This window comes from Salmo trutta, chromosome 27 (genome assembly GCF_901001165.1).
Source record: "Salmo trutta chromosome 27, fSalTru1.1, whole genome shotgun sequence".
NCBI lineage: Eukaryota > Metazoa > Chordata > Actinopteri > Salmoniformes > Salmonidae > Salmo > Salmo trutta.
The window spans coordinates 10,742,390-10,760,039 of NC_042983.1; the positions used below are offsets into that span (position 1 = coordinate 10,742,390).

The following is a 17,650-nucleotide window of genomic DNA, read 5'->3' on the forward strand; positions in this document are numbered from 1 at the left end:
CAAGGTAAGTTGCTAGCTAGCATTAAACTTATCTTATAAAAACAATCAATCATAATCACTAGTTAACTACACATGGTTGATGATATTAGTAGTTTATCTAGCCTGTCCTGCGTTGCATATAGTCGATGCGGTGCGCATTCGCGACAAAGGTTGCTCCAACTTGTACCTAACCATAAACATCAATGTCTTTCTTAAAATCAATACACAAGTATATATTTTTAAACCTGCATATTTAGTTAATATTGCCTGCTAACATGAATTTCTTTTAACTAGGGAAATTGTTCACCTCTGCAACAGAGTTAGGGTATATGCAGCAGTTTGGGCCGCCTTGCTCGTTGCGAACTGTGTGAATACTATTTCTTCCTAACAAAGACAGCCGACTTCGTCAAACGGGGGTGATTAAACAAAAGCGCATTTGCGAAAAAAGCACAATCGTTGCACGACTGTACCTAACCATAAACATCAATGCTTTTCTTAAAATCAATACACAGAAGTATATATTTTTAAACCTGCATATTTAGCTAAAAGAAATCCAGGTTAGCAGGCAATATTAATCAGGTGAAATTGTCACTTCTCTTCCGTTCATTGCACGCAGTCAGGGTATATGCAACAGTTTGGGCCGCCTGGCTCGTTGCGAACTAATTTGCAAGAATTTTACATAATTATGACATAACATTGAGGGTTGTGCAATGTAACAGGAACATTTAGACTTATGGATGCCACCCGTTAGATAAAATACGGAACGGTTCCGTATTTCACTGAAAGAATAATCGTGATAGTTTCCGGATTCGACCATATTAATGACCTAAGGCTCGTGTTTCTGTGTGTTATATTATAATTAAGTCTATGATTTGATAGAGCAGTCTGACTGAGCGATGGTAGGCAGCAGCAGGCTCGTAAGCATTCATTCAAAATAGCACTTTCGTGTGTTTTGCCAGCAGCTCTTCGCAATGCATTGCGCTGTTTATGACTTCAAGCCTGTCAACTCCCAGGATTAGGCTGGTGTAACCGATGTGAAATGGCTAGCTAGTTAGCGGGTGTGTGCTAATAGCGTTTCAAATGTCACTCGCTCTGAGACTTGGAGTAGTTGTTTCCCTTGCTCTACATGGGTAAGGCTGCTTCGAGGGTGGCTGTTGTCGATGTGTTCCTGGTTTGAGCCCAGGTAGGAGCGAGGAGAGGGACGGAAGCTATACTGTTACACTGGCAATACTAAAGTATTGCCAGTGTAACCACCAGCTTTCATATGTTCTCATGTTCTTAGCAAGGAACTTAAACGTTAGCTTTCTTACATGGCACATATTGCACTTTTACTTTCTTCTCCAACACTTTGTTTTTGCATTATTTAAACCAAGTTGAACATGTTTCATTATTTGAGGCTAAATTTATTTTATTTATGTTTTATATTAAGTTAAAATAAGTGTTCATTCAGTATTGTTGTAATTGTCATTATTACAAATAAATAAAAATCGTCCGATTAATCGGTATCGGCGTTGAAAAATCATAATTGGTCGACCTCTAGTTTGTGCCCATAGGAAACATTGTTGCCGGTGATGTCTGGTGAGGACCTGCCTTACAACAGGCCTACAAGCCCTCAGTCCAGCCTCTCTCAGCCTATTGCAGACAGTCTGAGCACTGATGGAGGGATTGTACGTTCCTGGTGTATCTCGGGCAGTTGTTGTTGCCATCCTGTACCTGTCCCGCAGGTGTGATGTTTGGATGTACCGATCCTGTGCAGGTGTTAAACGTGGTCTGCCACTGCAAGGACGATCAGCTGTCCGTACTGTCTCCCTGTAGCGCTGTCTTAGGCGTCTCACAGTACGGACATTGCAATTTATTGCCCTGGCCACATCTGCAGTCCTCATGCCTCCTTGCAGCATGCCTAAGCACGTTCACGCAGATGAGCACAGACCCTGGGTATCTTTCTTTTGTTTTTTTCAGAGTGAATAGAAAGGCCTCTTTAGTGTCCTAAGTTTTCATGACTGTGACCTTAATTGCCTACCGTCTGTAGTAGAGGTCGACCGATTAATCGGAATGGCCGATTTAATTAAGGCCGATTTTCACGTTTTCGTAACAGTCAGTTATCGGCATTTTTGGACGCCGATTATATTGCAATACACGAGGAGACTGCGTGGCAGGCTGACCACCTGTTACGTGAGTGCAGAGAGCAAGGAGCCATGGTAAGTTGCTAGCTAGCATTAAACTTATCTTATAAAAAACATCCAATCTTAACAATCACTAATTATCTACACATGGTTGATATTACCTGTTTAACTAGCTTGTCCTGCGTTGCATATAATCAATGCGGTGCCTGAAATTGTGTCACTTCTCTTGCATTCAGTGTAAGCAGAGTCAGGGTATATGCAGCAGTTTGGGTCGCCTGGCTCGTTGTGAACTGTGTGAGATCCATTTCTTCCTAACAAAGACCGTAATTAATTTGCCAGAATTTTACTTAATTATGACATAACATTGAAGGTTGTGCAATGTAACAGCAATATTTAGACTTAGGGATGCTGCCCGTTAGATAAAATATTGAACCGTTCCGTATTTCACTGAAAGAATAAACGTTTTCTTTTCGAAATGATAGTTTCCGGATTTGACCATATTAATGACCTAAGGCTTGTATTTCTGTGTCTTTATTTTAATTAAGTCTATGATTTGATAGAGCAGTCTGACTGAGCGGTGGTAGGCAGTAGCAGCCTCGTAAGCAGGCTCTATGCTTGAAGCACAGCGCTGTTTATGACTTCAACCCTATCAACTCCTGAGATTAGGCTGGCAATACTATAGTGCCTATAAGAACATCCAATAGTCAAAGGTATATGAAATACAAATGGTATAGAGAGAAATAGTCCTATAATAACTGCAACCTAAAACTTAACTGGGATTATTGAAGACTCATATTAAAAGGAACCACCAGCTTTCATATGTTCTCATGTTCTGAGCAAGGAACTTAAACGTTAGCTTTCTTACATGGCGCATATTGCACTTTTACTTTCTTCTCCAGCACTTTGTTTTTGCATTATTTAAACCAAATTGAACATGTTTCATTATTTATTTGAGACTAAATTGATTTTATTTATGTATTATATTAAGTTAAAATAAGTGTTCAGTATTGTTGTAATTGTCATTAGATAGATCTATCTAAATCGGCCGATCTTAATCGGTACCGGCTTTTTTTTGGGTCCTCCAATAATCAGTGTCGGCGTTGAAAAATCATAATCCGTCAACCTCTAGTCTGTAAGCTGTTAGTGTCATAATGACCGTTCCACAGGTGCATGTTCATGAATGGTTCATTGAACAAGCATGGGAAACAGTGTTTAAACCCTTTTCTATGAAGATCTGTGAAGCTATTTGGATTTTTACGAATTATCTTTGAAAGATAGGGTCCTGAAAAGGGATGTTTTTTTGTTGTTGCAGAGTTTATCTATCTCACTCACTACCGGTCAAGATTTTTAGAACACATACTCATTCAACGGTTTTTCTTAATTTTTTTACTATTTTCTACATTGTAAAATAATAGTGAAGACATCAAAACTATGGTAACTACATGATTCCATGTGTTATTTCAAAGTGTTAAATCAAAATATATTTGAGATTCATAATGCTGGTGAGTTGCTGCCGCGCTGATATCGAAAAGTTATTTCTGGCTGTATGAAATAACACAAACATTCTGTGCTAATAATGTAAGAAATGACACACAAAAATAAAATACTGTATAGCTGCTTAGGAGCTAGAAGCAGAGCTGCCATGTCTGTCAGCGCCATCTTACTTCATTATCCAATCATTTCGCTGTGAATTTCGGATGTAATGAAGGCATTCGAATGTACCAGAGGCCCGGCTACTCTATGCAATTGTGAAACACTGATATTCAGCATAACACTCTGCTCCCCAGACTGGCTGTGGACCAGAGGTTATAGCGTGACATAACCGGGTAACTGGAACAGAATGTACAGGCCCGTACTGTTCCTAAACTGTCATCCAGTCTGAGGAGCATACACAACTTAGAACAGCCAGTTATTACCCAGAGGTTATAACATGACACAGCCAGTTATTACCGAAACCTTCACCTCTAGGGTGTTGGTGTCGAGCTGACACGCCTACTGCACCGCATCATGAAACGTCCCCTCTGTGGGTTCCTGCAGTGTTGGGCATTATACCTTCACCCCCTAGAAAACGCCAGCAGAGCGAACCTGGGAAACAGTCAGGCATGGGGTCTGGGGTTAGATATGACCACACCAAATGGGTGTAGTAGTATGTACATATTGAACTTAAGGAGTAGCTAATAGTGTATTCTGTTTGAAACATCACTGGTTTGCTTTGCCATTTGATTCATTGCTCCTTTTTGGTCAGATTGTTGTAGAAGAGAAAGGGATCTCAGTGATTTTACCCATTTTTTAAATAAAGGCAAAAAAAATGATCACCTTCTGTGACACTTTAAGTAACTGTCACCCTGTCTGTAATTTTCCTCTTTGAAACACTTGACTAACATAAGTAGAATTTAATTTATTCTCGGACCTCCTATATCCGTGCCCCGACATTTTATCTGCCTAATCATATAGTTACATATAGAATCCCTATTAATTCAATAGGATCTCTCTGGGCCTAGTTGTAAAGATATTACCTTTTATTGTGGCATACACATAACTGGTCATGTTTTTCATCTGATTTGTCAATCACTTCAAAGGGCTCCTTTTTACTAGGCTACCCGTGCACGTTCATCCACTCAGTGCCCAGTGCTAGACTTGGACAGGAGCTCACCTGACCTGAGAACCGATGTGAAATGGCTAGTTAGTTAGCGGTGGTGCGTGCTAATAGCGTTTCAATCAGTGACGTCACTCGCTCTGAAACTTGAAGTAGGGTTTCCCCTTGCGTTGCAAGGGCCGCGGCTTATGTGGCGCGATGGGTAACGATGCTTCGTGGGGTGTCAGTTGTTGATGTGTGCAAGGGTCCCTGGTTCGAGCCCAGGTTGGGGCGAAGAGAGGGACGGAACCTACACTGTTACACCGACACTTAAAATATTTCTGCTTCTGGAGCTCTTGTTCCTCTTATAGAATATTAGCTGAAAAGTACCAGCACATATGTCAGTCCAAGTCAAGCACTGATCCAAACTGGTGAATGGAAAGAGACATCTGTTACACACAACACCACAAAGTGTAGACCAGAATTTATGCGTCACCTGTTGTCCGCGAGTGTCTCGGTGTCAGCCTCTCATCTCTGCTTTGGCCAAATTTGTTTTCATCTAATCACATTGCATTTTGGAGTGTAGGCTATACCACCGGTTTAAGTCCAGTCACAAATGTTTAATGCCTCTGACATGCGATAATGATACAAAATGTTGTCCAGAAAACTGTAGGCTACTACATTTTGTTTTAATTATTGTGACAGGCTCATGTTTTACTGGTACAGTGTACCGGACCGTACCGCTTTAATTTCACCCCTGGAGAGAGGGATTCGTTTACCTGACTGTGTTGTGATGCAGCTGGTCCCAGATGAGAGGCCAGCTTACTCTTCAGCTCCGCCAGACACATCCAACTGTGCCCCAAACACATGCTTGCTACCTTGGGGAGAGGGAAGAGCCAGAGACTAGGGTTACTTAAACCTTCAATGGGGCATTCAAAGATATTTGGCTATTTTGGTACCATAGAATTAGAATGAATAGAACAGACATTACATTTCAAAGCCGATGTCTGGTGAGGGCTCTTGCGACTAGTATTTGACTAGTATTGTTCCGAGGGAGGGAGGGAGAGAAACTCCAGCAGCCATTGCAGCCTCGTTTGTTTGTTTACCAGTGCAGGAGTCTGAGTCGGGTACTCTTTTAACACCTACTGTACCTAGAACTGAGGGGGCCACATTTATTTTTTTATAGGTGTTAAGTGTTGCATAGGTGTTTTTTGCTAAACCACCTGTGCAACTACTTGTTGAACACAGATTGTTTTCATAAGCCTTTCTGTAGACATTCCTTATCATTTCACTGTATTCCCTTCCCTGCCGTTTGTAATCCTTTCCGATGATGGCATGCTGTTAGACAGGGGACATGCAGGGGAACTTTGATCTGGCTCCAGACAGTGTCATCTCCAGCAGCCTCTCTGGCTTGTCAGGCTGGTGGGCAACCAGGGGCTGGAGCGGAGGCAAGAGAGCAGGGTTAGCCTCATCTTCACCCCACCTACTTTGTTCTAAGTGTCTGTATCTGATATCACAAATAGAAAATTATACCAAACTGTAAATGCTAGATAACCTTGGCACTGGTTGGTTTCAAATACTACTAGTGGTAAAACTACTCTTCACAAAATAGTCATTAAATACAGTCATTAAGAACAACCTCTTATGTCCGTCTTGCTAGCTACTAGTTCCTCTATGTTGTTAAGGGGATGTTTATGGTAGGGCAATAAGCAGAAAAAGCAGTGATGTCAGAAAGCCGGTATTTCTAAAATTGTGTAAGTCATCTGGCTCGAGAGACTTGGCTTAAATCACATTCTTGCTGCTTGCGGTCATATCTGTTTGAAGCTATGCATCTTTGATAGGCTGTGTTAGAAACACACACGCTTTTTATAAAAGAGCCCTAATTCATTAAAAATACCATTAGGGCTAGTTGTGGTTCAGTCTATTTGGAAGACTTGTAGTATATTTAACTAGACAAACACCACATTCCCACTTAAATCTTTGGTAGCATATATTTGTATTCTTTACCATCTCTATTGCAATTACCACTGTAGTGTGTGTGTGTGGTGTGATTTAAAAAAATAAAAAAAATAAAAATGTTTTATTGCTTTACAGCAAGTTTTGAAAAAGACATGTTTTAGGGGCCAACCTTCAGTGTGTGTATTTTTTTTTTTATAAATGTTTTATCCACCAGAAAAGGGAGACTTCCTGGCTCTAGATCTGGGTGGGACCAACTTCCGGGTCCTGCTGGTGAAAGTGTCTGACAATGGGAAGCAGAAGGTGGAGATGGAGAACCAGATCTATGCCATTCCTGAGGAGCTGATGAGGGGCAGTGGCTCAGAGGTGAGTGGGGGGAGTGGAGTGGACCATGTCCCTGACAGAAAAATGATCGATTGGTCAACATTTTTTATGGATTTTTTTTTCCATTCCATTTTTTTAAATAAAATCAACTACTGTACCAGTCAAAAGTTTGGACACACCTACTCATTCATTTTTATTTTTAGGTAGGGGTGTTTATACAAAGGATAGTCTTTTACCAAATAGGGCTAAGTCCATATTATGGAAAGAACAGCTCAAATAAGCGAAAAGAAATGGAAGTCTATCATTACTTTAAGACATGACCCAATTGAGATGGTTTGGGATGAGTTGGACCGCAGAGTGAAGGAAAAGCAGCAATAAGCGCTCAGTATATGTGCAAACGCCTTCAAGACTTGGAAAATAATTCCAGGTGAAGCTGATTGAGAGAATGCAAGGGTCCTCATTCAACATTGACTGGAGTGTTTCGAACAAAAGACAATAAATTGACAAAACTGATAAATGGAATGAAATAAAGTTGTTTACCAGAAATGTTCTCTACCAGAAAATACATGATCTAAGACAACTAATAGTTGGTATTCAGCATTCATAAAAGTAGGCCTTTATTTACTTTTGAAGAACTACTAAAATAGTGATTTTTGTCAGAGCATAGACAGCAGCTCTATAGAGATGAGTTGACTTGGAATGAAATGTCATCAAATGAAACAAATGTAGTAAACACAATGGAATATGTTATTAAAATAATGTGAATAATAGTTGTGATAAGCAGTAATGGGCAGTCACTACCATCATAGGACTTTTAGTGCTTGTTTTATTCTGTGTTACCCACATAATGCATAGTGCAATTCATGCTTTACCCCAAAAAAGCATAAATCGTGATAATTTTTAAATAATCGAACCAAAACCGAACCGACCTCAAAAAGCACTAATCGCTCACCACTACTAGGGATGTATGCATGCAGGGTTGTGTTCAGTAGGCACAGAATTGAGAGAACTGAAAATAAAACAAATTGTTTGATATTCGACAAGCACTACCTCCTCCGTTTCAAACAGTTTTGTCCTGTTTCGTGCCTGTTTTGATGCTCTTAAATCAGACAACCTTAATTATCTCAGTGGTGTTGGTAAGGGCTATAAAGTAATATTTTACCGTAACATTATCATTTCGCTATTATACAAAATAAATGGGGTTTGAAAAATAACCAATCAATGAGCTGAAGGGTTTTCTAGCACATTGACCAGTTTGCTGCTGTATGTTAACACCGAACACCCCTCTGTTTCTCCCTAAGCTCTTCGACCACATTGCTGAGTGTCTAGCTAACTTCCTGGAAAAGCTGGGGATAAAGAATCAGAAGCTTCCTCTGGGCTTTACCTTCTCCTTCCCCTGCCAGCAGACCAAACTGGATGAGGTGAGGAATAAGAAGGGTGACCATTTGAAGACCGCATTGGAAAGTTAAAGGGGAAAAAAGTCACTGATTACAGAATGCTCCAGAAGTTTTCATTGCCTGTGTGTGTGGCCGTTTGTGTGCGTCTTCATGCAGAGTATTCTGGTGTCATGGACCAAGGGCTTCAAGTCACACGGGGTGGAAGGGAGAGACGTGGTCAGCCTTCTGAGGAAAGCCATCAAAAAGAGAGGGGTGAGTCGATAGAAAGTTAATAGGCCAAGGTTATGCACTGAGTAGCCATTGCAGTAGCAGCACTCTGTGCCTACTAAATTGCCACATCATGCTGTTTCCCCTATATAGATCATTTCTGGACTTCTAGGAGCTTTCCAGATATTGTGTGCTACACACATCATTTGACCCACTAAAGTTAAGCGGAAAGTATAGCATGAAGGTGTCAGACCAGCACTATTATGGCTAACTGAAACCGTGTTAATTCAAATTTAGAAAGATACCATCGCACTCAACCCACTTGGGGGTTTAGAAGTTATTCATTGGTGCCTAAAACCGGTCCCAATAAGAGATGCACGCACACAAATGTATAATAAATCCAATAAATTATATAGATTTTTATAACACAATAGGCAAATAACCCAAGGTTCTTCTGTGTGATTTTAAAAAAAGTATATTTATATTTAATAACAACAGGCAGGGGAACCACATTACACACAGAATGTGAGTTTCTGTTCCCATGCTTGCTGTTTTCACAAAGAAAATCCATAAATGTTTTTACCCATTTTTGTACGTGACCATTAAGTTTAACTCTTCATATTGAGCTTTACAGTAGTTCTCCTGAGGGTGTATTCAAAACAAGTAGTTTTACTTTTTTTTCTTTATTGATGTAAGCTGTTTTGTGTGCCTCACAATAAACCACAGTGGGAGCATACAATACAAGAGTTACACAACACTGATTCCTTTATAATGTTTTCTTTGGATGTGCATATCCTTTTTCTTTTTTTCCTTGTATACAAAAGTCTGGATGTGTGACAAGCTGTTGTTCAGAGCCAGTCTGCTCAGTCATACATCAAGGGGAATTAAATGGGCTGGTCTCAAGTATCCTTGGTAAACACTCAATACAGTAAGAGAATTGTGGGACTAATTGGGGGGGTGATGGGAATGTACATTTACAGTAACATTTTGGAGAATATTATGGGAATGTACATGGAAAAATGATGGGCATGCACCTGGAGTGTATAGAGGGCTGTTTGAGGCCCTAGAGATGCAGAGCGTGCTATTTGTCAGCCAAGCTATTCAGTATACATTTCTGTTTATTTGTTGTTTGTCTGATGATGAACTAGTCGCTTGCTGAATGCAGGGCATGCACCGTCCACATGTCTTGCTTAGTCTACACTATGCTTAGTGGGAAAGATGGGATTGGAGTGTTTTCTTGTGCTTTGCTCTTGTCCTGACCGCTGCCCTGATCTATAATGGAATTACTGTTTTCGTCCTTCCAAGAAAAGCACCAAATTATATTTGAATAGGTCATCATTATATTGTGTACTGTCAGCCATGGATTTCCGAAACGAACACAAGTTGTTGATTTCTTAAGAGATATTTGCTGAAACACAGCTACTTTCCCAGCATGTAGCAGAAGTACCAGCTCTGTCAGAGACCTCTGGGCTGAACTAGCTAGCTGCTCTCTCAAATGCAACCCAGAGGTTCACATTTTGTTGCTTTGACAACATGTTGTGCCACAGTTTTCATTTAGATTTCAGTGTCAATTCAGGGCAGAGGCTCGTTTCCCCTGTTCTGCAAGGGCTATGGAACGTTAATGCTGCTTTGTGACAGTGTTGTTGGGATTAGAGAGTTGCTGGACAGGGTCCGGACCTATTCTGTTGCACTTGTAACTTTTCTTCATTAATATATGAAGCGAAACTCATGTCTTTTTGTTAAGTAAATCAAGTGTTAAATGAGGTGAAAAGGGGACACTAGGAGGCCCCCAAAAATATAAAACAGATTAAATTAGCTGCTTATAACATCGGAGTAGGACTGCTGATTTTTTTTTTTTTTTAAGGATCAGTTTAGCCTTTTAGATCGTAATGAATAAGATTACATGGACAGAAAGGAACTGATCCTAGAACAGCACTACTACTCAGACGCTTTCTGAATACGGGCCCTGATCACACCCTGCATCTTGACTTGTTGTTTCTCATAGGAGTTGCATCATGCGTAATGGTTTGTCACTGCACGCTGGCCAAGGGAGTCACTTGTTAATTACGACATGTTTCTATCTTTCCTAAGGACTTTGACATTGACATTGTGGCCGTAATCAACGACACTGTGGGCACAATGATGACTTGTGGATACGACGACCATCACTGTGAAATAGGCCTCATCGTCGGTGAGTCCCTCTCCATCCTAGCATGTATGGGGATTAGTTGGATTTTGTGTAATCCAACACAATGCTCTCGATCCAAGTGTTTTGAGTGAGGTACTGAGCACTCCATCATGAATGCAATCTGTACACAATCAATAGGACTCACTTCCAATGTTCTGGCTTCCTATTTCCTCACCGTAGAATTACATATAGAACACTGAATTATTATAGGGTCTCTTGGTGCTCACTTTCACAATGTTTTGATGTTTATGAAAATGTATTTGCAGAGAGGCCTCCATTGTGTGAATACAGTCCATACATACACTCTCCTCCATATGTATTTGGACAGTGAAGCACATTTTTTTGGTTTGGGGGGGGCACTATATTTCAGAATTTTGGGTTTCAGATCAAGTATTTCATATGAGGCAACAGTACATAATGTGGATGGATTATCTTGGCAAAGGAGAAATGCTCACTAACAGGGATGTAAACTCTTTTATTTGAGGGTATTTTCATACATATGTTTTACTGTTTAGAAATGAAAGTCCTCTGTAGCTCAGTTAGTAGCACCAATACGTAAATAATGTATGCACGCAAGACTGTAAGTCACTTCTGCGAAATGGCTATTATATTATTTATATATCTAGTCGCCCCCATGTGAAGTATTTGGACAAATTCACTTTTACAGTATTAATTCACGAAATGACTACATAAAGCTTGTGACTCTACAAACTCGTTGGATGCATTTGCAGTTTGTTTTGGTTGTGTTTTGGGTTTTTCCTAATAGTAACTGAATGGCGACTGGAGTAATTGTCTTTCTAAACGAGTAGATAAGATGTTTCTAAACACGTCTACATTAATCCTGATAATGCCGTGATTAGGAAAATCATGAATAATGAGGAGTAAGGAGGGTAGAGGCTACAATAAAACATACTAACCTCTCACCATATGATCATGGTAGCATCCATATGAATGTAGAAGTGAGCAGAAACATCTATTCTTACAATAAAAGTGACTCCAAAATGACACAATTCATTATTGACTTCCTATTGGGCAAAACATCCGAAACACAACCAAAACAAACAGCAAATGCATCCAATGAGTTTGTAGTCTCATAAGCTTGATGTTGTCATTGCATGCTAGGAATATGGGACCAAATATTAAACTTTTGACTACATTAATACACTAAAGTGACTTCTTCACATGGGGGATTAGATAAAGTGCTTTCATTTCTAAACAGTAAAGCATACACTGAACAAAAATATAAATGCAACATGCAACAATTTCACATTTTACTGAGTTACAGTTCATAGAAGGAAATCAGTCCATTTTAAAATGAATTCATTAAGCCCTAATCTATTGATTTCGCATGACTGGGATTACAGATGTGCATCTGTTGATTACAGATGCCTTTAAAAAAAAGAAAAAGGTAGAGGCGTGGATCAGTGACCATCATTTGCCTCATGCAGTGTGGGATCTCCTTCACATAGAGTTGATCAGGCTGTTGATTGTGGCCTGTGGAATGTTGCCCCACTCCTCTTCAATGGCTGTGCGAAGTAGCTGGGTATTGGCGGGAACGTCGATCTAGAGCATCCAAACGTTCAATGGGTGACATATCTAGTGAGTGTGCAGGCCATGGACGACCTGGGCCATTTTCAGCTTCCATGAATTGTGTGCAGATCCTTGCAACATGGGGCAATGCATTATCATGCTGAAACCTGAGGTAAATGCAGCGGTTGAATGACATGACAATGGGCCTCAGGTTCTTGTCACGTTATCTCTGTGCATTAAAATTGTCATAGATAAAAATGCAATTGTGTTCATTGTCCATAGCTTAACCCTGCCCATACCATGACCCCACCACCAACACAATGACGACATCCGCAAACCGCTCGCCCACCACATACACGTGGTCTGTGGTTGAGGCCGGTTGTATATACCGCCAAATTCTCTAAAATGTTTTACACAGCTTCTGGTAGAGAAATTAACATTAAAATCTTTGGTAACAGCTCTGATGGAAATTCCTGCAGTCAGCATGCCAATTGCACGCTCCCTCAAAACATCTGTGGCATTGTGTTGCATGACAAAACTACACATTTTAGAGTGGCCTTTCATTGTCCCAAGCACAAAGTGTGGCTTTAATGATCATGCTGTTTAATCAGCTTCTTGATATGCCACACCTGTCAGATGGATGAATTATCTTGGCAAAGGAGAAATGCTCACTAACAAGGACGTAACCAAATTTGAGAGACATACATTTTTTGTGTGCATGGAACATTTCTGAGATCTTTTATTTAATCTCATGAAACCAACACTTAACATGTTGCATTTATATTTTTGTATATGTATGAAAATACCCTCACATAAAAGCTGACATTCTGTACTTTCGCCTCATATGAAACAAAATGTCCACTGTTCAAATACATATGGAGGGGAGTATAATCAGTATGTAAATAATACACCTACTGTGGGTTTATTGTGACATGTTCAATTGTGCTGTTGATTATAAGAAAGGCTTAACATTGAAACCTCTGTACACATCTAAACCTTAATTGGATTTTGAAGCGTGATTGTTGAGTCAATATCCACATATGCGCTCCAGAGGTTAATTTTCTTTGTCATCAGATTAGTCAGTCCTTATGTCCCTGTTGCCAACAGTATGACCTTTTGTCTGTCGCTGCCCCCCTAGGTACCGGCACTAACGCCTGCTACATGGAAGAGATGCGTCACCTGGAGCTGGTTGAGGGGGACGAGGGGAGGATGTGTGTCAACATGGAGTGGGGGGCGTTCGGTGACGACGGCGCTCTGGATGACCTCCGTACAGACTTCGACCGGGAGATCGACGCCGGCTCCCTCAACCCCGGCAAACAGCTGTGAGTGAGAGGGCAGACGCATGGCCCGCCCTCTACTTCTACTATACTGTCTATTACGCTAGTCCTCTTTGTCTATTGCCCAATGCCACCTGGAAAAGATATCAACCTCCAGCTGCCATGTAGATCTGGCTTGTTGTTGAACTGTAATTTTCACCTTGTTAACTCTTTGGACCCCGGTAGAATTCTAGAATAATGCTGTAGATTACTGAGGATTTTCAACTAATTTTCTCACATTTCAAACAGACATAGCTCAAAAACAAAGGAGAAATTACAATTACAAGTTAACTCATCTTTAGGATGATACCACATTCATTTCAATAGGAATAACACACATTTTGTCTCCAATTGTGTACAGACACTCACTATAAAAAAAAGTATTAACATTCCACACAACAAAGAACTTGAGTATTTAAATTGTAGTAAATTTGACCAAATTTCTCAATTTACAAACTATAACATATTATACTTAGAAATATTATTTACGTATACATATTCAAAAATGTATCAAAAAGTTGACCGGAGGGCACTACTCAGAAATTATTTCAAAACCCACTCTCCCACTCTTTGCCCTGTGTCCACTCCGGATGTACACCACACACCCTCTCCTGCGCCCTCTCATAATTTTTGTTCTGCTTTCAAATTATGAGTTACAACTCGGTCCACACCCCTGGTGCCACACTCTTGGCTCTCCATTTCCTGCCACTGTATCCATCACAAAGCCAATGTGCAATTTGCATTTTGAATGCCTTCAGGGACAAGTGCCTGCGGTTTCTGGGAAGGGGTCTTTGCAGGGTCCCCACACAATGTAAGCATTAATAATAGCAATTTTGAGCATCCCTCAACACACACTTCTACCATTTTCCTGCCTGTCCATCCAACATTCTAGTAGCTCCTGAGCTGGTTGAAGTTTTATTTTTTTATTTCACCTTTTATTTAACCAGGTTGGCCAGTTGAGAACAAGTTCTCATTTACAACTGCGACCTGGCCAAGATGAAGCAAAGCAGTGCGACAAAAACGTCACAGTTACACATGGGATAAACAAATGTACAGTCAATAACACAATAGAAAAATCTCTATACAGTGTGTGCAAATGTAGTAAGATTAGGGAGGTAAGGCAATAAATAGGCCATAGTGGCGAAATAATTACAATTTAGCAATTAAACACTGGAGTGATAGATGTGCAGAAGACGAATGTGCAAGTAGAGATACTGGGGTGCAAAGGAGCAAAAAAAACTATGGGGATGAGGTAGTTGGGTGGGCTATTTACAAGTGCAATGATCGGTAAGCTGCTTTGACAGCTGATGCTTAAAGTTAGAGAGGGAGATATGACTCCAGCTTTAGTGAATTTTCGTATTTTTTTGCAATTCGTTCCAGTCATTGGCAGCAGAGAACTGGAAGGAAAGGTGGCCAATGGATTGAGTTGGCTTTGGGGATGACCAGTGAAATATACCTGCTGGAGCGTGTGCTACGGGTGGGTGCTGCTATGGTGACCAGTGGGGGCTTTACCTAGCAAAGACTTATAGACGACCTGGAGCCAGTGGGTTTGGCAATGAATATGAAGCGAGGGCCAGCCAACCAGAGCATACAGGTCACAGTGGTGGGTAGTAAATGGGGAAAAACGGATGGCACTGTGATAGACTACATGCAATTTGCTGAGTAGAGTGTTGGAGGCTATTTTGTAAATGACATTGCCGAAGTCAAGGATCGGTAGGATAGTCAGTTTTACGAGGGTATGTTTGGCAGCATGAGTGAAGAATGCTTTGTTGCAATATTAACTAGGGAAATTGTCACTTCATTGCACGCGGAGTCAGGGTATATGCAACAGTTTGGCCCGCCTGGCTCGTTGTGAAGTGATTTTCCAGAATTTTACATAATTATGACATAACATTGAATGTTGTGCAATGTAACAGCAATATTTAGACTTGGTTGCCACCCGTTCGATAAAATACGGAACGGTTCCGTATTTCACTAGAAGAATAAACGTTTTGTTTTCGAAATGATAGTTTCCGGATTTGACCATATTAATGACCTAAGGCTCGTATTTGTTTATTATATTATAATTAAGTCTATGATTTGATATTTCATAGAGCAGTCTGACTGAGCGGTGGTAGGCAGCAGCAGGCTCGTAAGCATTCATTCAAACTTTACTACGTTTGCCAGCAGCTCTTAGCAATGCTTGAAGCACAGAGCTGTTTGACTTCACGCCTATCAACTCCTGAGATTAGGCTGGCAATACTATAGTGCCTATTAAACATCCAATAGTCAAAGGTATATGAAATACAAATGGAATAGAGAGAAATAGTCGACGTGTCATAATTCATATAGTAACTACAACCTAAAACTTCTTAACTGGGAATATTGAAGAACTGGGAATATTGAACCACCAGCTTTCATATGTTCTGAGCAAGGAACTTAAACGTTGCTTTTTTACATGGCACATATTGCACTTTTACTTTCTTCTCCAACACTGCGTTTTTGCATTATTTAAACCAAATTGAACATGTTTCATTATTTATTTGAGACTTAATAGATTTTATTTATGTATTATATAAAGTTAAAGTAAAAGTGTTCATTGTTCATTCAGTATTGTTGTAATTGTCATTATTACAAATATATATAAAAATCGTACGATTAATCGGTATCGGCTTTTTTCGGTCCTCAAACAATCGGCATCGATGCTGAAAAATCATAATTGGTCGCCCTCTAGTCAGAAGTATACAGAATGGTGTCGTCTGCGTAGAGGTTGATCAGAGAATCACCAGCAGCAAGAGCGACATCATTGATGTATACAGAGAAAATAGTCGGCCCGAGAATTGAACCATGTGGCACACCCATAGACTGCCAGAGGTCCGGACAACAGGCCCTCCGATTTGACACACTGAACTCTGTCTGAGAAGTAGTTGGTGAACTAGGCGAGGCAGTCGTTTGAGAAACCAAGGCTGTTGAGTCTGCCGATAAGAATGCAGTGATTGACAGTCGAAATCCTTGGCCAGATCTACGAAGACGGCTGCACAGTATTGTCTTTTATCGATGGCGGTTATATTGTTTAGGACCTTGAGCGTGGCTGAGGTGCACCCATAACCAGCTCGGAAACCAGATTGCATAGCGGAGAAGGTACAGTGGGATTTGAAATGGTCAGTGTTCTGTTTGAAGACTTTAGAAAGGTAGGGTAGGATAGATATAGGTCTGTAACTTTGGGTCTAGAGTTTCTCCCCCTTTGAAGAAGGGGATGACTGTGGCAGCTTTCCTATCTTTAGGGATCTCAGACGATACGAAAGAGGTTGAACAGGCTAGTAATAGGGGTTGCAACAATTGTGGTGGCTAATTTTAGAAAGAGAGGGTCCAGATTGTCTAGCCCAGTTTATTTGTAGGCGTCCAGATTTTGCAGCTCTTTCAGATCGTCAGCTATCTGGATTTGGGTGAAGGAGAAAAGGGGGGAGCCTTGGGCAAGTTGCTGTGGGGGGTGCAGGGCTGTTGACCGGGGTAGAGGTAGCCAGGTGGAAAGCATAGCCAGCTGTAGTAAAATGCTTATTTGAAATTCTCGATTATCTTAGATTTATCGGTGGTGACAGTGTTTCCTAGCCTCAGTGCAGTGGGCAGCTGGGAGGTGTTATTTTTCTACGTGGAATTCCTGGTCAATCCGGCCCATTTTTTCATTGTAATCCAGGACCAGCTCTGGATCGCACGAGTACATTCTGCCCATGTTTTGATACTGGTTTTAGGGTATCATTCCCTGAGCTGTTAGGACATAGAAAATACACATCTCGTTTGTCCCTACAGTAGCACGCTTTAAGATTATCTGCACACCGTTTTAGACTCTGACCTGTATGGAGCTTGCCTTCATTATGGCCTTGGGTAAATTCTTTCTATTGGGCCTCACTGTGCCACAAAAGTATGTCGACGTCAAGAAGATATCTCACCAGAGGTATGGCTGAAAAGTTGTCATCAGCATAGACATGGTGTTGTGATGAGAGAGCGCCTCATGCTCTCCATAACAACTCTGCAGGCTAAGCCAAATTCAATTGCTTGATCCCCCCGACCTATGTACA

At 40.8% G+C, this 17,650-nt stretch overlaps 1 protein-coding gene across 1 annotated transcript in view; it reads left to right on the forward strand.

The window, feature by feature from the left end:
* Nucleotides 1-17,650, forward strand: part of hk2 (hexokinase 2) — a 68,816-nt gene that overhangs the window by 29,651 nt on the left and 21,515 nt on the right. Inside the window, exons 3-7 of the mRNA XM_029716624.1 lie at nucleotides 6,851-6,999; nucleotides 8,259-8,378; nucleotides 8,511-8,606; nucleotides 10,653-10,752; nucleotides 13,418-13,601. Of these exons, the coding sequence (XP_029572484.1) occupies nucleotides 6,851-6,999; nucleotides 8,259-8,378; nucleotides 8,511-8,606; nucleotides 10,653-10,752; nucleotides 13,418-13,601 (649 nt within the window). The remainder of the gene's footprint in view (nucleotides 1-6,850; nucleotides 7,000-8,258; nucleotides 8,379-8,510; nucleotides 8,607-10,652; nucleotides 10,753-13,417; nucleotides 13,602-17,650) is intronic.